This window comes from Pseudorca crassidens, chromosome 11 (genome assembly GCF_039906515.1).
Source record: "Pseudorca crassidens isolate mPseCra1 chromosome 11, mPseCra1.hap1, whole genome shotgun sequence".
Classification (NCBI taxonomy): Eukaryota; Metazoa; Chordata; class Mammalia; order Artiodactyla; family Delphinidae; genus Pseudorca; species Pseudorca crassidens.
The window spans coordinates 99084846-99102904 of NC_090306.1; the positions used below are offsets into that span (position 1 = coordinate 99084846).

General features: G+C 44.8%; 1 protein-coding gene across 1 annotated transcript in view; it reads left to right on the forward strand.

The window, feature by feature from the left end:
- MEI1 (meiotic double-stranded break formation protein 1) overlaps positions 1-18059 on the forward strand; it is a 65152-nt gene that overhangs the window by 7904 nt on the left and 39189 nt on the right. The window contains exons 5-16 of the mRNA XM_067698242.1: positions 37-142; positions 667-870; positions 2080-2210; positions 3045-3159; positions 3981-4097; positions 5089-5188; positions 5316-5450; positions 9233-9347; positions 10447-10538; positions 11341-11482; positions 13077-13188; positions 17356-17416. Coding sequence (XP_067554343.1) covers positions 37-142; positions 667-870; positions 2080-2210; positions 3045-3159; positions 3981-4097; positions 5089-5188; positions 5316-5450; positions 9233-9347; positions 10447-10538; positions 11341-11482; positions 13077-13188; positions 17356-17416 — 1430 coding nt within the window. The remainder of the gene's footprint in view (positions 1-36; positions 143-666; positions 871-2079; positions 2211-3044; positions 3160-3980; positions 4098-5088; positions 5189-5315; positions 5451-9232; positions 9348-10446; positions 10539-11340; positions 11483-13076; positions 13189-17355; positions 17417-18059) is intronic.

Consider the following 18059-nt stretch of genomic DNA (forward strand, 5'->3'; position numbering starts at 1 on the left):
CTAATTTATAGAGCAGAGTATGTTCGCTCTCTGTAGCTGTGTAACATGCCCTCCATGCGAGGCAGCCTGGCCACCCTGACCCTTCTCGGCAAGTTGGTGGATGCGATCCCTGCTCTGGCAGACAAGCTTGTGATGGAGCACAGTGAGTGACCTCTGGGGAAGAGCTACCACTACCCTTTCACCTGTTTTGATCACACTTCCATCTGGGTGGTCCATTCACTGTGTACATCTGGGAAGTCATTACTTTCCTTCTCTAGGCTTTAGTTTCCCCATCTGCAAAATCTGCTCTATGTTGGCCAATTGGAAAAAAAGTGTTTCTCAACTCTGGTCTTGGGCTCCTTCAATTCATTTTGTTAACACAAAAGAATTAAGTACCTACTATGAGCCTTCCTTTCAGGTGAGAGGAAGAATTAATTCTGGAATATAGAAGCACTTTTTTTCTATCAGTAAAAGCAGCTAAATATCTCACAGAGTATTTATCCAAGGGTAAATCACTTAACTTCTCTAAGCCTTGGTTTTCCCTTTTGATTAAGTTCCCAGAAATCATGTATTGTGGGGCATTGTAGGGGATTACCATCACTATTCCATTCAGGCCAATAGTTTGGAGTGTCATCTAGCAGTTGACATTGTGAGGTTCCCCTGGCCCCTTGGTTGTTTTCTGGATAGGTGACCTGATGGAACATCTGTTGAGAGGTTTAGTATACCCCAGTGAGGGGGTGCAAGCTTCTGTCTGCTACCTTTATGGGAAGCTGTATTCCTCACCAGTTGCAGCCGAGATGCTTTTGGGCCATTTCCGGGAGAAACTGTGTCCTCTCTTCCTTTCCACCATGGATGGTGCCCAGACAAAGGAGCTAAAGATCAACTGCTTGGGTAAGACATGGGACTGGAGAGAAAAGAGAAAGCTTTTGAGGTTTTGCTTGAGGATTTGAGATATTGGCTCACTAGTGGTGGGGAGGTTTGCTGCTTTGCAACGGATAGAAGCTGTGGGTTTGGGAGATAAGAGGCACAGACTGCGAAAGATGCCTAATGTTGGGTGTGGTATCCTAAGAACGTCATCTTTGGAAGGAGAAGAGGAAGAAGAGTGGGACAGCAATTTTTTTGCCTCTGGTCTTTACTGCATGCCCTGGTGCATCCTGTACTTGCTGCCAAATTAATCTTCACACTGCATAGCTTGCATCCTGTCAGTCTTCTATTTGGAAAATCATCTATGGCTTCCTCTGGGCTCCAGAGTGAAGTCGAAGTTTCTCTGCTTGTTATTTGAAGCTCAGTGTACCCTTTCAGCCTCTCCTGTTACTTCCTTACATAAATACACGAGATCTACCAAATGCTTTTGAGCAGGGAGCTTTTGTATTTTGGATAGAGCAAATGGGCACTGTGATTGGTGACTGGGTGAGGACCTGTTTCAGAGCAGGAGCTACAGGGAAAAGCATAGTCTGTGGGTAACAACAATTTCTTTTCACAGTTTGGGCCAAGAGCTCTGTTATGACTAGTTCAGCCACACATAGAGAGTGTTCATTCTGAGCCAGGCCCTGTTCTGGGCTCTGGGGTCATAAAGATGGTCAAACCCAGGCTCTCGTCTGTGGGAGTTCATAGCCCAATGTGGAGGACAGATGTGGACAGAGTCCCTTGTGGTACTTGCTTTTGTGGAGATTGCAAAGAAAAAGGTGGGATTCTATTCAGCATAGTACTTGAAGTCCTAGCCAGAACAATTAGGCAAGAAAAAGAAATAAGAGACAGAAGTAAAGGAAGGAAGAAGTAAAATTGACTCTGTTTTCAGATGACATTACCTTATATATAGAAACCCCTAAAAACTACACTAAAAACTGTTAAAACTAATAAATGAATTCAGTAAAATTGTAGGATACAAAATCACTTGTGTTTCTATATACTAGCAACAAACAATATGAAAAAGAAACTAAGAAAACAGTCCCATTTACAACAGCATTAAAAAGAATAAAATACTTAGGAATATCTATGGAGACATGAAGAAGTTTCTAGGGGATGTCGGAGGAGCTGCCTTGGGTGTATTCTGGTGCCTATGCTCCTCTTGCCTCACTTCCCAACCCCTTTGTTTTCTAGGTTTGCTGAGGCAGCTGCTGAAATATGACCTCTTTGTGTCCATGATCATGAACAAATCTGCGCTGGTGGAAAGTACTGAGAGTGTTGAGGGGCCACCAGGAGAGACCTCACTGCCTTTGGTGCTCAAAAAGGTAGTTGTCTTGTGGTTCGTGGTCTCTGGGTTCAATAACAAGGGAACCTGAATGCTTCCTGGGCCTTTTTCCTTATCTACCACTCCTATCCAGGATTTCCTAAGTATTTTCTTACTGGCCAAAACAATATGCTATTAGAAGGCTCAAAGTTGGTTTTCTTTCAGTCATGAAAGGATAAGTTAAAACCTGTGCCCTAGGTTTTAATTGGGAGCTGGCTGGTTATAGAGGCACCCTCTGCCTAGCACATACCAAAATTCTAGATTCCCAGAAAGAAAGTAGGGGTGGGTTCAGCATAAACTGCATTGCTTGTGCAAATAGTTTAGTCACAGTGAGCCACTTTTACCAGTTCTTGGAGGGTTGAGAACCCTCCTGAAATTCAACTTCCCAAACCCAGTGAGTGGCCAACCTTGCAGGCAGGACTTTCTAAGGATAACAGACTCAGGCCTGCAATGTTAACTCTTTTCTGCACATTCTTTGAAGCAAGGCTCATAGCAGAACCTTCCCTTATGTCCCAGGCTTGTTGAAACATCAAAACCAGATGAGGGCTGTGAAAGTACTTCTGCCAATGAAGGCCTGAGCCCTTCTTGGGGATGATGTTAGTGTTCTTTGAGTGCCATTGTGTTCTTTTGTTCTGTTTCTCTCCTGCTGCTGTTGACAGAGACTCCTTTCCATAATCTATAACTGCTCTCCTTGAGCACCATCCTTATGCCTGGCACCAGTAGTGTGTGAGGGATTCAGAGACAAATCAGGCTCCTGCCCTGAGGCATTCAGGCTGCTTCCCTCTGGTCCTGTCAGTGGTGTGACTGTGACACATTTTGCTGCCTGTTTCTCCAGCTTCTCCTTTCCAGAGATGAGACTCTGCAGGTGGCCAGTGCCCACTGTATAACTGCAGTACTGGTCCACTCGCCAGCGAAGCACGCCCCAGCCTTCATCCATGCTGACATCCCAGGTAGGAGGCCCCTTCTAACTTTCTCCTCTGAGGATCCCAGAGTTGTGCCTGGAGACCCTTGAGTAGCAGCAGCAGCAGTCTTGTTGGGAGTTCTTTGATATGCATACTGGAGGGATGGTTGGTGGCATGTTCATTGTATATGACAGACTCTAGGAAATAGACCTCATGAAGTCTGAATCCTCTTGCTACAGATTTCTAATATGACCTTGAGCAGTTTGTCACTGAACTTTGTCATTAATTTGACCATCTAGGAATAAACACCTAGCGTGGGGTGGTGGAAAGACCCGTGGACCAGGGAGGCAAAAGGAACTAATGTGTCTTGAAGGTTTGTTATGAGCCAGGAAATATGCCCTGAGGTGCATCGCAAATGTTGCCACATTTAGGTCCTCATCTTTGCTATTTTATGAATAAGGAAATTGAACTAGAGAAGGGAAATAACTTGTTTAAATCAGCAAGACTCGGCATTGGCAGAGAAGGGATACAAAATCAAGGCTGTCTGGCTCTAAAGTCTCTTTTCTCTGTATCATGCTGCTGCCCATCCTGAGAATTAGGGGACCTGAATTCCAGTCCCGCCTCTACCACCAACTGTTTCTCTCTAGGTCTCAGTTTCCCCATCTATTAAAAAGATAAGGTTACACCATAAGTCCGAGGGCATTTTCCAGGTTTATCTGTGAATGAATGATCATGTCTCATCAAGAGGGTGTGTGAACAGATGAAGTGGCAGGTGTGAGATGCTGAATAAATCCAAGGCCATAGCATTAGTTAAGGGATCATGATTACACTGTTGTCATTGACTGTTTTCCTCCTGTCTCCCTGGCCAGAGTTCCTCTTTGAGCATCTTTCCTCTTCCAGTGAAGTGCTTGTCTGGTCCAGCTACAACTGCTTGATACTTCTGGCAGAAGAGCCACTCTTCTTTTCCAAGTGCCACACGGTGTACGGTTGGTATTGTGGGTCCTGTACTAGCTCTGGCTCAGGTGGACAGCACTTTGAAGTTAGGTGGCAACAGCAGTGACGGGGGGCCAGCCTACACCTTGGAGAGGGGTGCTGGTCTGGTCATATCCATCAGCCCAAACTCATTACCAGATTCCACGTGCAAGCAGTGATATCCAAACAGTTCTGTTCTTCATTGATTGGCAGTATATATGTTTAGCAAGAGAAGGGCCACTAAATGAATTCCTGTTGCACCTTAAGAGCAACTTTACTCAGTCTTGGATTCAGTCTTTTCCTGCACCCCAGATATCTATCCATCTAGTTAGTCCCCAAGTTTTGCTGATTTATCCTTTCAAAGTTTTTTGAAACTGTCCCTTCTTCTTCTTTCCTGGTGATACCTTTCTTGTCTGGGACTTTTTATATCACGTCTAGATTTTTAGACTGGGCACATTTAGTTACTCATTTTATATTCTGTGTTCTTATTCTATGCCAGGCACCAGGCTGGAACCTAGAGATTTAGAGATACATAAAATGTGGTCCCTGTCCTCTGGAAGGGGAGGGAGACATAAGCAAGCTTATTAAGACTGTGCAAGAGGGGAGGTACAAGACATGTAGGAGCTCAGGGGAGGCCCACAGCTCTGCCTGAGTGGACCAGGGAATGCTTCCTGGAGGAGTGGATGTCCTACCTTATTCTTTGAGGAGAAATAGGAGTGTGTGTAGTAGAGAAGGTGAAGCTCAGCTGGTAGGTATTGACTAAATACCTCGAATGCCAGGGTCGTGCTTTGGGTTGTGCTGGGTTTGGGGAGACAGAGATGAATCAGATAAGGGCCTTCCCTCAAAGATCTCACAGTCCTGTCCCATCAGCTCAACTTGTCAGGACTGCTCCATGAGGGCTGCTAGCAAATATTTGCTGTCCAGAGCCTCTCATCTCTCCTGGGAAGGCAGTAAAGAAGCCAACAAGCCCTGATCCCTGGCCTCTGCCATGTCATTTTGCGGTAGGGATCGAGTCAGTGGTGAGGAGCCTACAGGGAATCCTGAGGATGAACAACACCGAGCTGCACAAGCAGGGCCTGCTGCTCTTTACTCAGATCCTGACTCGGTGAGCAAAGTAGTGACGCGTCAGGCCTGTAGGGGCCAGACTGGAGAAGGAAAGAAGTGAGGTATTTATTCCTGGTGGGGTCAGTGATAGGAGTTCACACACTCATTTCTCATTTACAATTTCTCAGGCAGCCAGAGGAGATCAAGCTGTTCCCAAGCTCAGCCCTGTGCAGGGATGCTGGCCGTGCCCTCCAAGAGGCAGTGAACAGCCCTGTGCTGGAGGTGGCTGCTGAGGCAGTGAAGGCCATTTCTGCCTTTCTGAGGTGAGAGACCCAGACAGGCTGAACTTTCCACCCCTGCGTGTACCCGAGGGCCTGTCAAGGCCAGAGCAGCTTCCAGGGGATGCTTGTCCTTTAGGTCAGGGAAATTTCATTGAATTATTTCTTCCGCTGCTCTGTTTACTCTGTTCTGTCTTCCTGGAACTGCCATTTGGATGTTGGGCCTCCTGGATTGGTCATCTCTTTCTTTTCTTTGTCTGACAGTTTTTTATCTTTTTGTCATTATGTACTAGTTTCCAGGAGATTTTCTTGACTTTATTTTCACCTCTACTATTGAGTGTTTTATTTCTGCTTTCATATTTTTAATTTGGAAGAGTTCTTTCCAATTCTCTGCATGTTTTTTTAAAACAGGATTTTATTCTGTATTTATTTTGTGGATGTAACTTTTTAAAATTAGGTCATTTGTTTTAGTCCAGACCTTGCCCCCACTTCCTTTCTACTAATTTTTCCTTCTGCCCAAAATACTCTTCCCTGAAATCTTTGCATGACTGGACTCTTCCCATCATTCAGGTCTCATTCAGAGTGTCCTTCCCTAACTGACCCATCTGGCTATTACAGCACCTACCAGACACTTGACAGTTCTTGTTTATTCATTTGTTCTGTGTCTCCTCCACTATATAAAATAATCTCCAGGAGATAAGGGACCATGTCATTTTTTTCACTGCTATATGCCTCACTCCTAATAGATACTCAGTATATGAATGATGTTAAAATGGATGGTGAGACTAAGCAATCCTAGGGTCATGATGGGAAATCATTCCTTAGTAAGATGCTTGATATCTTGAGAAAGCTAATGGAGGATAACCCATATTTATTTATATAGAAAATTTTACTTTGTTTCCACGCCCTCCCTTTTAAAAATCGAACAAAGTAATGTATTTAAGTGATAAAAAATAAAATACACACAAGGTTTATAATGAAAAGGAACAGCCCCCTGTCCCCACTTCCTAAAGGAAACTAATTTTAACTCATTTTGGTTTTAGTTCTGGTGATTTATCTCCCTAAATCTAAACAATATGCTTGTAATGCTATTTCTTTATTTGTCAATTTAGAACATTATTCATTGACTTGCCAATAAGAAAAACAAGACTTAGGTCACATTATTTTGTCTTCTCTACACTTCCTTGGCATTTTTGCTAGTTACCATTTTATGTTAATTGATGTTATGTTTTCAAAATTTTAAATAATATACTTAAAACTTGTGTTTCTTGTTCCCTCAACTTGAAGCAGTACCTCTTGACACCCTACTTCGTTAGCTGAGTATATTAGCACCCCAGCTCTTTCTTTCCCTTCTCCTTACCATCTACTTCTCAATGTCAGCTGTACCTTTAATTTTATTTAGTTATTTATTTTAAAAGGAAGATCTGGGGAGTGAAATGTCCATTGGGGACTTTATTTTATTTTATAATTTTTAAAAATTTTATAAATTTCTTTATTTATTTTTGGCTGCGTTGGGTCTTCGTTGCTGCGTGCGGGCTTTCTCTAGTTGCAGTGCGCAGGCTTCTCGTGGCGGTGGTTTCTCTTGTTGCAGAGCATGGGCTTTAGGTGCGTGGGCTTCAGTGGTTGTGGCATGCGGGCTCAGTAGTTGTGACACATGGACTCAGTAGTTGTGGCTTGCGGGCTCTAGAATGCAGGCTCAGTAGTTGTGGTGCATGGGCTTAGTTGCTCTGCGGCACGTGGGATCTTCCCGGACCAGGGCTGGAACCCGTGTCCCCTGCATTGGCAGGTGGAAACCACTGCGCCACCAGGGAACTCCCTATACCTTTAATTTTATATTGTAAAGTTTGTTAACATTTATAGTCTCTTCTGTAACTATATTTAAGTCTTCATCACTTGACTCTAGGTTGCTTCTAAAAATTGAATAAAAGAATAGCATTTACATTATAATGGCTTCAGTTTGTCTCTTTTCCCCTTTTGTCCTTTCCTGGATTTGAATCTCTAAATCTGGGGCATGAATCCCAACAAGGGTGAGATGAGTAAACCAACAGGGTAACAAAGACATAGAGTAAGAGCCAGAGTCTATCAGAAGTTCCCATGCAGAGCTGGAAATCTCCCAGGAGGTCAGTGTTATGGGGGACTGGTAGCACCTTTAGCACCTTTCAGGCAGGAGGTAGTATTTGAGCTGTGCTATGAGGGATGAGAGAGATTTAGATTTGTGGAAGGACCAGGGTTGGCCAAAACATGTAGGTAGGAAAATTTAGGGATTACTGAGGGTACGGTAGCCAGTCTGGCCAGCAGATTGTGTGAAGGGGAGTAGTACATGAAGAAGCCAGAAAGCTGGTTGGGTCAGAATTGTGGAGAGCTGTGGGTAGGGGGCTGGTTATTAATCCTTAGATAATTTTACTTTTGACTTTAATTTTTCAGAATTTTTACTGAGGTGGTCCCTCTGAGGTGGAGTGGTTCAGAGGGTCTCTGGGGAGCACAACCGGAAGGAGGAATGAAAAGTGAGAACTGCTGAAAGAATTTAAAGATGGCAAAACCAGGGCTTGACAGTCAATGTAGGATAGAAAGTTAGAGCTTCCAGAAATGAAGAGGGCAAGGGGAAATCAAGCCTTCACTATATACAGTTAATGGAGTGCCTGTTAGAAGGCCCAGCAGATTGCTCTCTGTTCATATGTCAATCCCAAATTCCCAATCTATCCCTCCCCCCACCCTTCCCCCTGGTAACCATAAGATTGTTTTCTGTGAGTCTGTTTTTCTGTTTTGTAAATAAGTTCATTTGTATCATTTTTTTTTAGATTCCACATATAAGCGATATCATATGATATTTGTTTTTCTCTGTCTGACTTACTTCACTTAATAAGATAATCTCCAGGTCTACCCATGCTGCTACAAATGGCATTATTTCATTCTTCTTTTTTTAAAAATTTATTTATTTAATTTATTTTTGGCTGCATTGGGTCTTTGTTGCTGTGCGCGGGCTTTCTCTAGTTGCGACAAGTGGGGGCTGCTCTTCGTTGCAGTGCACAGGCTTCTCATTGCAGTGGCTTCTCTTGTGGAGCACAGGCTCTACGCGCGCGGGCTTCAGTAGTTGTGGCTCGCAGGCTCTAGAGCGCAGGCTCACTAGTTGTGGCGCACAGGCTTAGTTGCTCTGCAGCATGTGGGATCTTCCCGGACCAGGGCTCGAACCCACGTCCCCTGCATTGGCAGGAGAATTCTTAACCACTGTGCCACCAGGGAAGCCCACTTTATAGAGTTTTGACTCTTAGAAAGTTCTTCCTTATATTCTTTAAATAAGATCTGGGTCTTTGATAACGTTTACCTATTGATCCTGATTTTCCTCATCAAGGAAACAGAAAGCAAATTTGATCTCTCGTCCCCAAGACAGTTTATCACTTATTTGAGAACAGTGACCACCTTCTGTTCTAGATAGTACTTTTTTCACTGGGAGGCCCTTCTCAGTGAGAAAACCTTCTGTATCTTTAATAACAATAATAATAGTCTTAGCTGTCATTTATAAGGACTTACTAACTAGCAAACATCATGCTGAGTGTTTGGCATACATTATCCAATTTGATCCTTAGAATAATTCTATGAGGAGAGTACTATTAACTTTCATTGACTAGATGAAGAAACTGAGGGCTAGAGAGGATGAGGAATGTGCATGAAGTCGTGCAGCAGATATGTGTTGGAGCAAGGGTTTTTATCAGATCAGATCCTGGACCCGTGTTCTGATCTACCACCTGTCCCCCACTGCCTGAGAACCTGAGGGTACCTTGGAGTACCCTTACCTCACCATAGGCCTACCTTTGTCTCTCTGGGTGCAGGAAGGATCATCAGAGTGCTCTACCTGTGCTGTACAAGGAGCTGCAGGCCTTGCTCAAAGCCATGCTGAGCCGGTGTGCAGATTTTTCCCAGATCCCGTTGAACTGGAGGCCCCTGGTCAGTGCACTGCAGCCCGCTTCTTCTGGAGATCATGCTGTAATGTGTTTTCGGAAGATAATTAGTACATTGCATTACCTTTATATGCTACTTTATAGGGTTTTCTCATGCACACACGCCTACAATGAGATGTTATTTTTTTTTCCTAACTGCGGAACTGTGGGACTTAATAATCGTTATCCTCATTATGAAACTGAAGTCGCAGGGGTTAAATAGTTTTTCTCTCAGGTCCAAAGCTAGCAAGGACCTGAGTTTGGATAGTAAATCCCAGGGTGTTTGTACCCAAGCCTACTACACACTTTGTCTTTTATTTATTTATTATTTTTATTTTTTTGCGGTATGCGGGCCTCTCACTGTTGTGGCCTCTCCCGTTGCGGAGCACAGGCTCCGGACGCGCAGGCTCAGCGGCCATGGCTCACGGGCCCAGCCGCTCCGCGGCATGTGGGATCTTCCCGGACCGGGGCACGAACCCGCGTCCCCTGCATCGGCAGGCGGACTCTCAACCACTGCACCACCAGGGAAGCCCCACTTTGTCTTTTATATCATCCAAGCAGGTATGGTAAACATGCTCACAAGATTATTTAAGGCTGGATTCGCTATAATCTTAGAAAGAATCTGACCACTGTGCACTGTGTCATAAATGTTGGCTTTTAATGGGCCATGGACTTAAAATATCAGAAGAAATACTATTAACGTGGGTGCTGATTATGTCTTTCAGGATTAACTTTGGAAACTAAGCTCTTCACGCCTGAGGCGGTGGGGATTTTTGTGTGTGTTTTGGAGCAATAATACGGGCATTATAGCCAGTTAGGCTAATGTCCACTAGCCTGTGACAGTTTTCTGCGTATAACAGAACAAGAACCAGTCCTGTGCTTCACAGGGAGACAAGTGGTGAAGGTTTCCTCTTCTACCATGTTTTAAAGGAGCTATTAGACGGCTGGATTTGTGGGGATGTACCTAAGATCCCCTGGAAATTGTTAGGTGTATGGGAATGCCAGACTCCAGTGTGAGAGGAAGAAGTCTGTAGTCCTCTAAGCAAAGACCAGAACACGGAGTAGGTACGTGGCCAATAGGTTCCCCTCTTTCCTTCTCACCTCAGGGCCATGCCTCCAGTAGAGATTCGGAGAAGACCATTCTTCGAAGAGGAAGCTTCCTCCTGAGCACTCTGGAGGGATTTAGAAATGCCTGCAGGTGAGGGGCCCTCTGTGGTCTGATGAGGGAGTAGTATGGAGGGTGGGTGTAGAAAGGAATCGGACAAAGGATGAAGCTCTAGAAGCAGCACTTGGTTTCTGATGCTTTGCTGCGTAGTGAGAGGACTTTGGCTGGGATGGAGGCTGGGGATGCGTGTGGGGTATGGAATGGCTATGTGGAGGAGGTTTCTAAAGATTCCCTCCTGGCGAAGTTTTTGTTACTGTGCAATGAGGTTGTATCTCACTCAGGTTTGTTCCTCTTCCCAAGTAACCTAGTGCTATAGGTGTTCACTGAATGCTTGTTGGATTAATTCAGTACACATGAACAAATATTTGTTGTATCTACTGTGTGCCAGGCCTGGTGCTAGACAGTGGGAGTAGAAAGGTAAGTCAGATTAGCTCCTACCCACAAGGAGCTCACAGTCTCCTGGGGAAGAGACAGTTTTGTTTATATGTGTGGAATTCATTACGTTGTCACAAACCTGGGGAAGGCATTCCAAGTAGAGAGAGCAGCATATGTAAAGGCAAAGAGATGTGAAACAGCAAACAGCATGGTATATTCAGGGAAATACATGTAGTAGGGTGGATGAGTCATGTGTTATGGGAGAGAGGGTAGGGAGCACGAAGCTGAAGAGGTGACCAAAGACCAGGTTCTCCCTCACTGAGGCGTCTGGAATTTTCTCCAGATCTGCTGGTCGGGATACTTTCCCTGAGCCCTGAGCTCAGGTATCCCTCTAGGAGGATGCTTCTAACCTTTATGTTGCATAGGTAGTTGTAGATATACCCACACATTGATTTCTTAGGTTGGCTGTGGAATTCCAGAGCGAGCCTTCGGCCCAGGAGAATCCATTCACAGCTCCCAGTGCTGAGAAAGAAGACACCTTGGAGGCCTTCTCAGAATTTCTTCTCAGTGCCTGTGACTCCTTGTGTATCCCCATGGTGATGGTGGGTTTTCCTGAGCCTTGGACAGCATGAAGCTTGGGGAGGAGAAGAATGTGAGAGCAAGCCAGGCTGAGAGGCACAAGACAGTGACTCGACTGCTCAACTGGACCTTCTGAGAGTCGTAGCAGTGTTGTTCTTGCAGCCACTTTTCCTTTGGTTTTAAAATCACAGTACAGTGTTTGGTTGTAAATAATAGATTAATAGATGCCTCTTAAAAAGTAGAAAGCAGTAATAATAAAATAATAAATAGGTAATGTTTATGAAGTGATAAATGCCTTATATTCATAATTTAACCCTCCCAGTGACCCTGTGAAATAGGTCCTATCATTTCCCCCAATTTAAAGATGAGGTTGTCATTTTTCTATGGTTGTAAAGCAAGTATATGACAGTTCTGAGGTTTGAACCTATGTATTTTTCTGCTTAGTAAAGAGTAGCAGTCAATGTCTGATCTAGGCTTCACTAAGGAGCACATATGTGAGTTCTATAAAATGACAGGTGAGAGACCTGAAGAGAGCCCTGGGTTTGAGCTGACTTGAGATGGAGATAGTAGGAAGAGTGGGGTCCAGAGCTGTTGACTGCCCAGATGACCTTGGGTGAGTCTTGTCCTCTTTGAGGTTTGGATATCCTGTGAGCCTGTGAGGAGCCACTGTTAGTTGGGAAAGGACACCTCCAAAATACCCACTGGGAACAGTAGGTGGCAGCAGGGGAGCATCCTCTGGTTCTGACAGGAGAGCCTCTTTTCCTTGAAGAAGGCTCTGAGGCAGCGTGCCAGGGTCTTCAGGTGGGTAGCTCTCAGGAGCCCGGGATTGCAGCCCTGACTGGCTTGCACTAGCAGTAGCCCTTCCTCACCTGCTCTGCCTTCCTCCTAGATTTATGGGGCGTTAGAGCTAGATCTAGAGCTAGATCATAGAATTACTGTATTATTCTTGCTTTCTACTTTTCTGTATTTTACACATTTTCTTTAATGAGCTTGTATTACTTTTCTAGTTGAAAAAAACTTGGTTTGAAAACCAAATGAAAAGTATCTGTAAGAACCATGTCCCTGAGGCCCTGCCTATTTACACACAGGGAACTGAAACAGCGAGAAGGGAGGGGGTGACTGACCCAAGGGCACACAGCGACTTCGTACAGAGCTTGAAATAGAACTTAGATTTCTCTACTCTTAATCCAGAGCTCTGTCTACCATATCAGGCTGCCTCATGATTCTGTTCAATGATCACATGAAAAAGAAACGTGAAGGAAGTTTGTAAACTAAATTATTATATGTTAGAAGCATAAGCGTCACTCTGCATTACAGTTTAGAAAGTGCCTTTTACACATGAGATATCATTTGTTTCTGGGAGGTAGGACTTGTTATTTCTGTTTTACTCTTTGGTAGAGGCCCAGAGCGGTAATGAATCTTGAACAGTTTATCAAGTGGCAGAAGATATAAGCCTTGGATGCAGGCTTGTGACTTCAGGTCCCCTAGTGTTTCTTGTGCCCTTGAAATGGAAGAATTTAGTCTCCCATTGCTAGATGGTGCAGTTTTTGCTGATGCTGTTTCTTCTTCAGAGGCTCAGTCCTGGAGGACTGTGCTCTTCCTCTTGGTTCTTTGCAGAGGTACTCGGAACAGGCCACTCATCCAGCCTTGATGGAGGTTTTCCTCTCAGTTCTGCACAGCCTTTTTGTCATCGTCCCCCATATGAAGGAGGAATTCTCCAAGAAGCTTGGTAGGCAGCAGGCAAGTGTGGAAGTTGGGAGGGAGGCAGGCGCCTTAGGCAGCTGCTCAGGGTACTTAAAGAGTGCATAACCTGTGGATGGGAGGCTTACGTATTCATTCAGAATCAACATCCACACTCTGCCTAGTGTTGAGTGGAAGGGTATATCATCCATCAATCAAAAGTCCTTAAAGGCAGTTCTCAAATTAATTGACACTTCTCTGTGAATGTCAAGAAGGCTCCAGTTCAGAGCCCACAACAGACCTCCTTCCCCTAATTACTCTCATCCTCCACATTCCCTCAGCCCTCACAAGATGTTTAGTGTCTCTGGCTACTGAGCCCTGAATGACAGAAGTATCCCCAGTCATTGTGACAACTGAAAAATGTCCTGTGTACTTGCAAGTGCCTTATAGAAGAGTGGTAGCACTCTGTGTGAAAGTGCTGTCTAACTATACTGTACTGAAATGCCTTCCTAAAATTGAACCCAAGTGGCTCTTGACTCCTTCAGCCTTCTCCAGGTCTTCTTGCATGTATTTATTTTCTCCCCTCACTAGTCATTTTTTCTCTCCAAAATATAAACCTTCCTTTCCCACGTCTCCAGTTTTCATCCTATAAATACCTCAATTTGCAGAATAAGCCCAGGAATCAGAGTCAGAGTCTCCTTTATCCTCTTCAGAAAGTGGTAGTGATGGTGAGAATGGGAAGGGGAGATAGCCAAAAGCAGAAAAGGGAGTAGAGAGAATGGTAGTAATAATTAATAACTAATGATAACTAACATAATATTAAACTCTTACTATGTGTTAGATACTGTTCTAAGTGCCTTACATGTATTCATTCATTTAATTCTCAGAAAAACTCTAAGGAGTATGTACTATGATTATCCTCATTCTGCTGATGAGCACATTGAAACTTAGGTTGGACAACTTGCCCAAGGTCACACAGGAAGTGGTGTGCCCAGGATTCAAACTCAGGGAGTCTAATCTGGCTCTAGAGCCTGCTTTCTTAATCTTTATGCTATGCCTGCCCCTTATCATTATCATTTACTGTCTTTTCTTTTATTCCTGTCACATAGCATGCAGTGGGAAGTCTGCCATGGAGAGGTAGCCAGGGCTCAGTCATGAAGGGCCTTGTTGACCAGGTTGGGAATTTGGACTTTATCTTGGGATCATTGAGTCTTAAAGAAGGAGAGTGACAGGCTCAGATTGCTGTTTCAGAAAGATCCTTCTTGGAACAGTGTGGACCATGAGTTAGAGGGAGGCAAGATTGGAGGCAAGAAGTTCAACCTCTTGCATTAACTCAGGTTGGTGTTAGGAACTAAGGTAGTATGTGTGTGTGGGGGGCGTGGGCTGTGGTGGAATGATTGGATGTAGGGCATGAGGGAGAGGGAATAGTTTAGGGTAATGCCTTGGCTTCTGGCTGCCGTCTAGGTGGGTGGTGGTGTTTTTTATTGAGAGGAGGCTCCCTAGAGGAGGATCTGGTTTGGGAAGGCAGTAGAGGGTGTGATCAGTTTGGATCAGGGTACCTCTGAGATGCCTGTGAGATGTCCCAGTGGAGCTTTTAGGTAGGTAATTGACTATGTCTGAGGTCATGGGAAACATCTGGTCTTAAATATAGTGTCACTTGAAAGAAAAACGCACAATGTAAGAGTTGTAAGTTAAGTTTTATTTGGGGACCTTGCTGAGGACTATAGCCTGGGAGACAGCCTCTCAGATAGCTCTGAGGAACTGCTCCAAAGAGGTAAACGGGAAGCCACAATATATATGAACTTTTTTGCTTGGAAAACGTGTCGTCAATCATAAAAAGATTACTGCTAGTCACAAAAAACGGACATCTCAAGTTAATGATTTTAGTGCCTTTTTTTGTGTATGGGAAGATGCAAGAATCTGGGGTCATTTGAAAATTTCCCTTAGATAGCCATCTTAACTATCTAGGGGCCAGTATATCCAAAGTGCAGAATGTTTCCTGTTTTTCCCCATCCTGACTTCCTCTCAGGGTACACTGTTGGTGGGCTGAGGAACTGCATTGGCTAATGGCTTGATCCTTGTAGAACTGGAATAGCAGGCAGCATTTTTTTCTTTACAATAAATTTAGAAGTTTTCATCATCCAGCCTTTCAATCATTCAACAAACATTTATTGGGTACCTGCTACATGAAGGGCACTGTCCTAGGGCAGAGGATGTAGCAGTGAACAAAACAGACCCCTGTCCTTGTGGGGCTGAGTCTCTAGTGGGGAACAGGTGAGATTCCTCATGGTGAATGTGTAAAATGAGATGATCAAAGGACCAAGACAAAATAAAGTACAATATTTAGTGGTCAGGCGGAACAGATTACTCCAAAGTCCACTGGTAAGGAATGGTTGGAGAGGTAGGAAGAAACCCAGAAGGGGATGACATTAGGGAAGCCAAGTGAAGAGAGTTTTGTAGATGAGGGAGTGGTCATGAGTGTCAGATGCATCCCAGAGGTCAAGTAAGACAAGGACTGAAAAATGTACATTGGACTTGGCATCATGTAGGCTGTTGGTGACCTTGGCCAGAGCAGTTGCTGTGAGTGGTTGGTGTGTAAGCCGGACTGTAGTGAGTTGAAGAGTGAGTGCAAGGTGAGGCAGTAAAGGCAAAATAGGCAAATCTTTCCATAAGTTTGGTGTAAGGGGGGAGGTGAGAACTGGGGGTGTAATTGGAAGGGGACATGGAGTTAGGAAGGATTTTAGTACCCCCTAAGACTGGAAACACTTATTTCTGTTAGCAGTGTATACGAAGGAGCAGTAGAGAGATGCAGGGGTACTCAGCAGAGCAAGGTCCTTGGAAAGGAGAGGGGCCAGGATCCAGAGCTGGAGAGTTGAGGGGCATACCTTTTGCAGTTGTCTGTATATTTGATGTGGGATTTTGAGCGAGTTTCTGATTGATGGTCTGGGTCATCCTGGAGAGGTCCCTTGTCGCTGTTCAGAGGTATCTTTGTTCTCTCTAGGAAAAGAACAGAGTACAGGAAACCCTTAGGAAGCTATTCCATGTAGGAAGTGGGAGGAACTTCTAGGAGACAGTAGGAGGCTGTGTGTAAGAGGGGAAAAAGTAGGACCTTTGTGATTAGCACATATGGGTTGTGTAATAAACATCCCTTGCTTATTGACATTGGGCAAATTAATTTTCTTATCTGCAATGTCCTCAGCTAGAACATGGTGATAATAATGGGAGTGAAATGAGGCAACATATGTAGATTTCCTGAATGAGTGTACCTCTTAGTCATTGTGACAACTGACATATACTCCTTTCCTTCCCTTCATCTGCTCTTTCTGCTTGCCATACTTCAAGAGCCAAGAGAATCCGGTCTTGGGGTGCTGAATGGGTGCAGCTTCAGAAGTGTAGATCTCCGGCGGGGCAGTGGTGCAGAGCGCAAGGCATGTAGAGAAAGTGTGATTACAGGGAGGTCTATGTAGCCTGAAACCAGCGAGAACAGGGTCAGGGCCCAAACTGCAAGAGAAAAGAGGGAAGCAGGCACCGCCAGCCAAGAGGGGGTAGAGACCTGAAGTTGGGGGTGGAGAAACTCTGGATCCCTGAGAGTCTGTACCACGAGGAACCCTTCCAGCAGACAAATTGGGCGTTCCCCTGCTGAGGGAGCCATGGGTTAAACTGCTGTCCTCGAAAGTTACTATGAAACTGAGGGATTAATTCCCTACCAGAAGCCCTGCAATAGAATAAGATTATCCCCAGCCCTGGAGCTGGTACAGTGGGAGCTCTTGTCAAGAATACTGCTTTTACAGGGACCAAGGATGGACAGGACAGAGGTCAGTTTTGACAGAGAGCTGCATGGCAGGGCGGGGTGGGAGCGGGGCAACTAGGAGAGTCAGGCAGTGCAGGGGCCTGGGCCAGGGTCACCAGCTAATGCAGACTGTTCATCAGAAAGGAAGATGAACTTTTATTCAGTACCTACTCTGAGCTAAGTATTTGTTAGATCTTCTATATTCATTTATTTTACTTAGTTTCACAACAACGTTCAAGGTATAGATATCAAAACTGAGTCTCAGAGTAGTTAAGTAAGTGTTCCAGAGCCACATTTCTAGATAGTGATGGAGCAAATTTCAAACCCGGGTCTGTGTGATTCCAGAACTAGTACCACCCAGACTTGGGAGTCTCTGTAAAAAGTCTACTTTAAATTGCTCTCTGCTTTCTTCTCAATTCTCCCAAGCTGCCTCATCCTTCATACAACTGACCCTGGAACTGAAGGCCAGGTTCTGCAGCGGCCTGAGGTATGTATGGTCCCAAGGGGACAAGTGTCCTTCTTGACTGGACAAGTGGAAATTTCTGATTAGTGTGGTTTAGTCATAGGACCTTGGGGGGGATTGACACTGTGGGAATTGCTCAGCAGCTGATGGTACGAGCTGGATGGGCTCCTGTAGCTTTTACTTGTCTGGTTCTGATACGACTTTCATTCCATGTGATACTTGGATGGGCACCTGTAACATCAAAACTGGAAGGGCTCTTAGAGATCATTTGTCTAACCCCTCATTTTACAAACAAGGAAACCAAGGCCCTCACAGGGTAATCGATGCTGTGTCCATCAAGAGAGAATCGTGTTCTAGTTGCTGCCAGCCCAGCAATTCCAGAGGAGAGACTCTTTTGTTTAAAGTAGAGAGGTTGCTGCCTCAGTCTGTCTCTTTAGGCTTCTAGGACAGCATTCCGTGCCTTCCCATTTTTGATTTGCCACCTGTCTGCATTTACTCAGCAGATTCCACTTGTTACTGCCTGCAGTCCTCAGGGTGACCTCAGTGCAGCGTCTAGCTCTCCTTCCATATCTCCGAATAGAACACCAACATTCAGGAGGGAATACAGGGATCCACCTGGATTCAGAGTCACAATTTTAGATGTTTTTTGTAGTTCTCCTCAGCTACC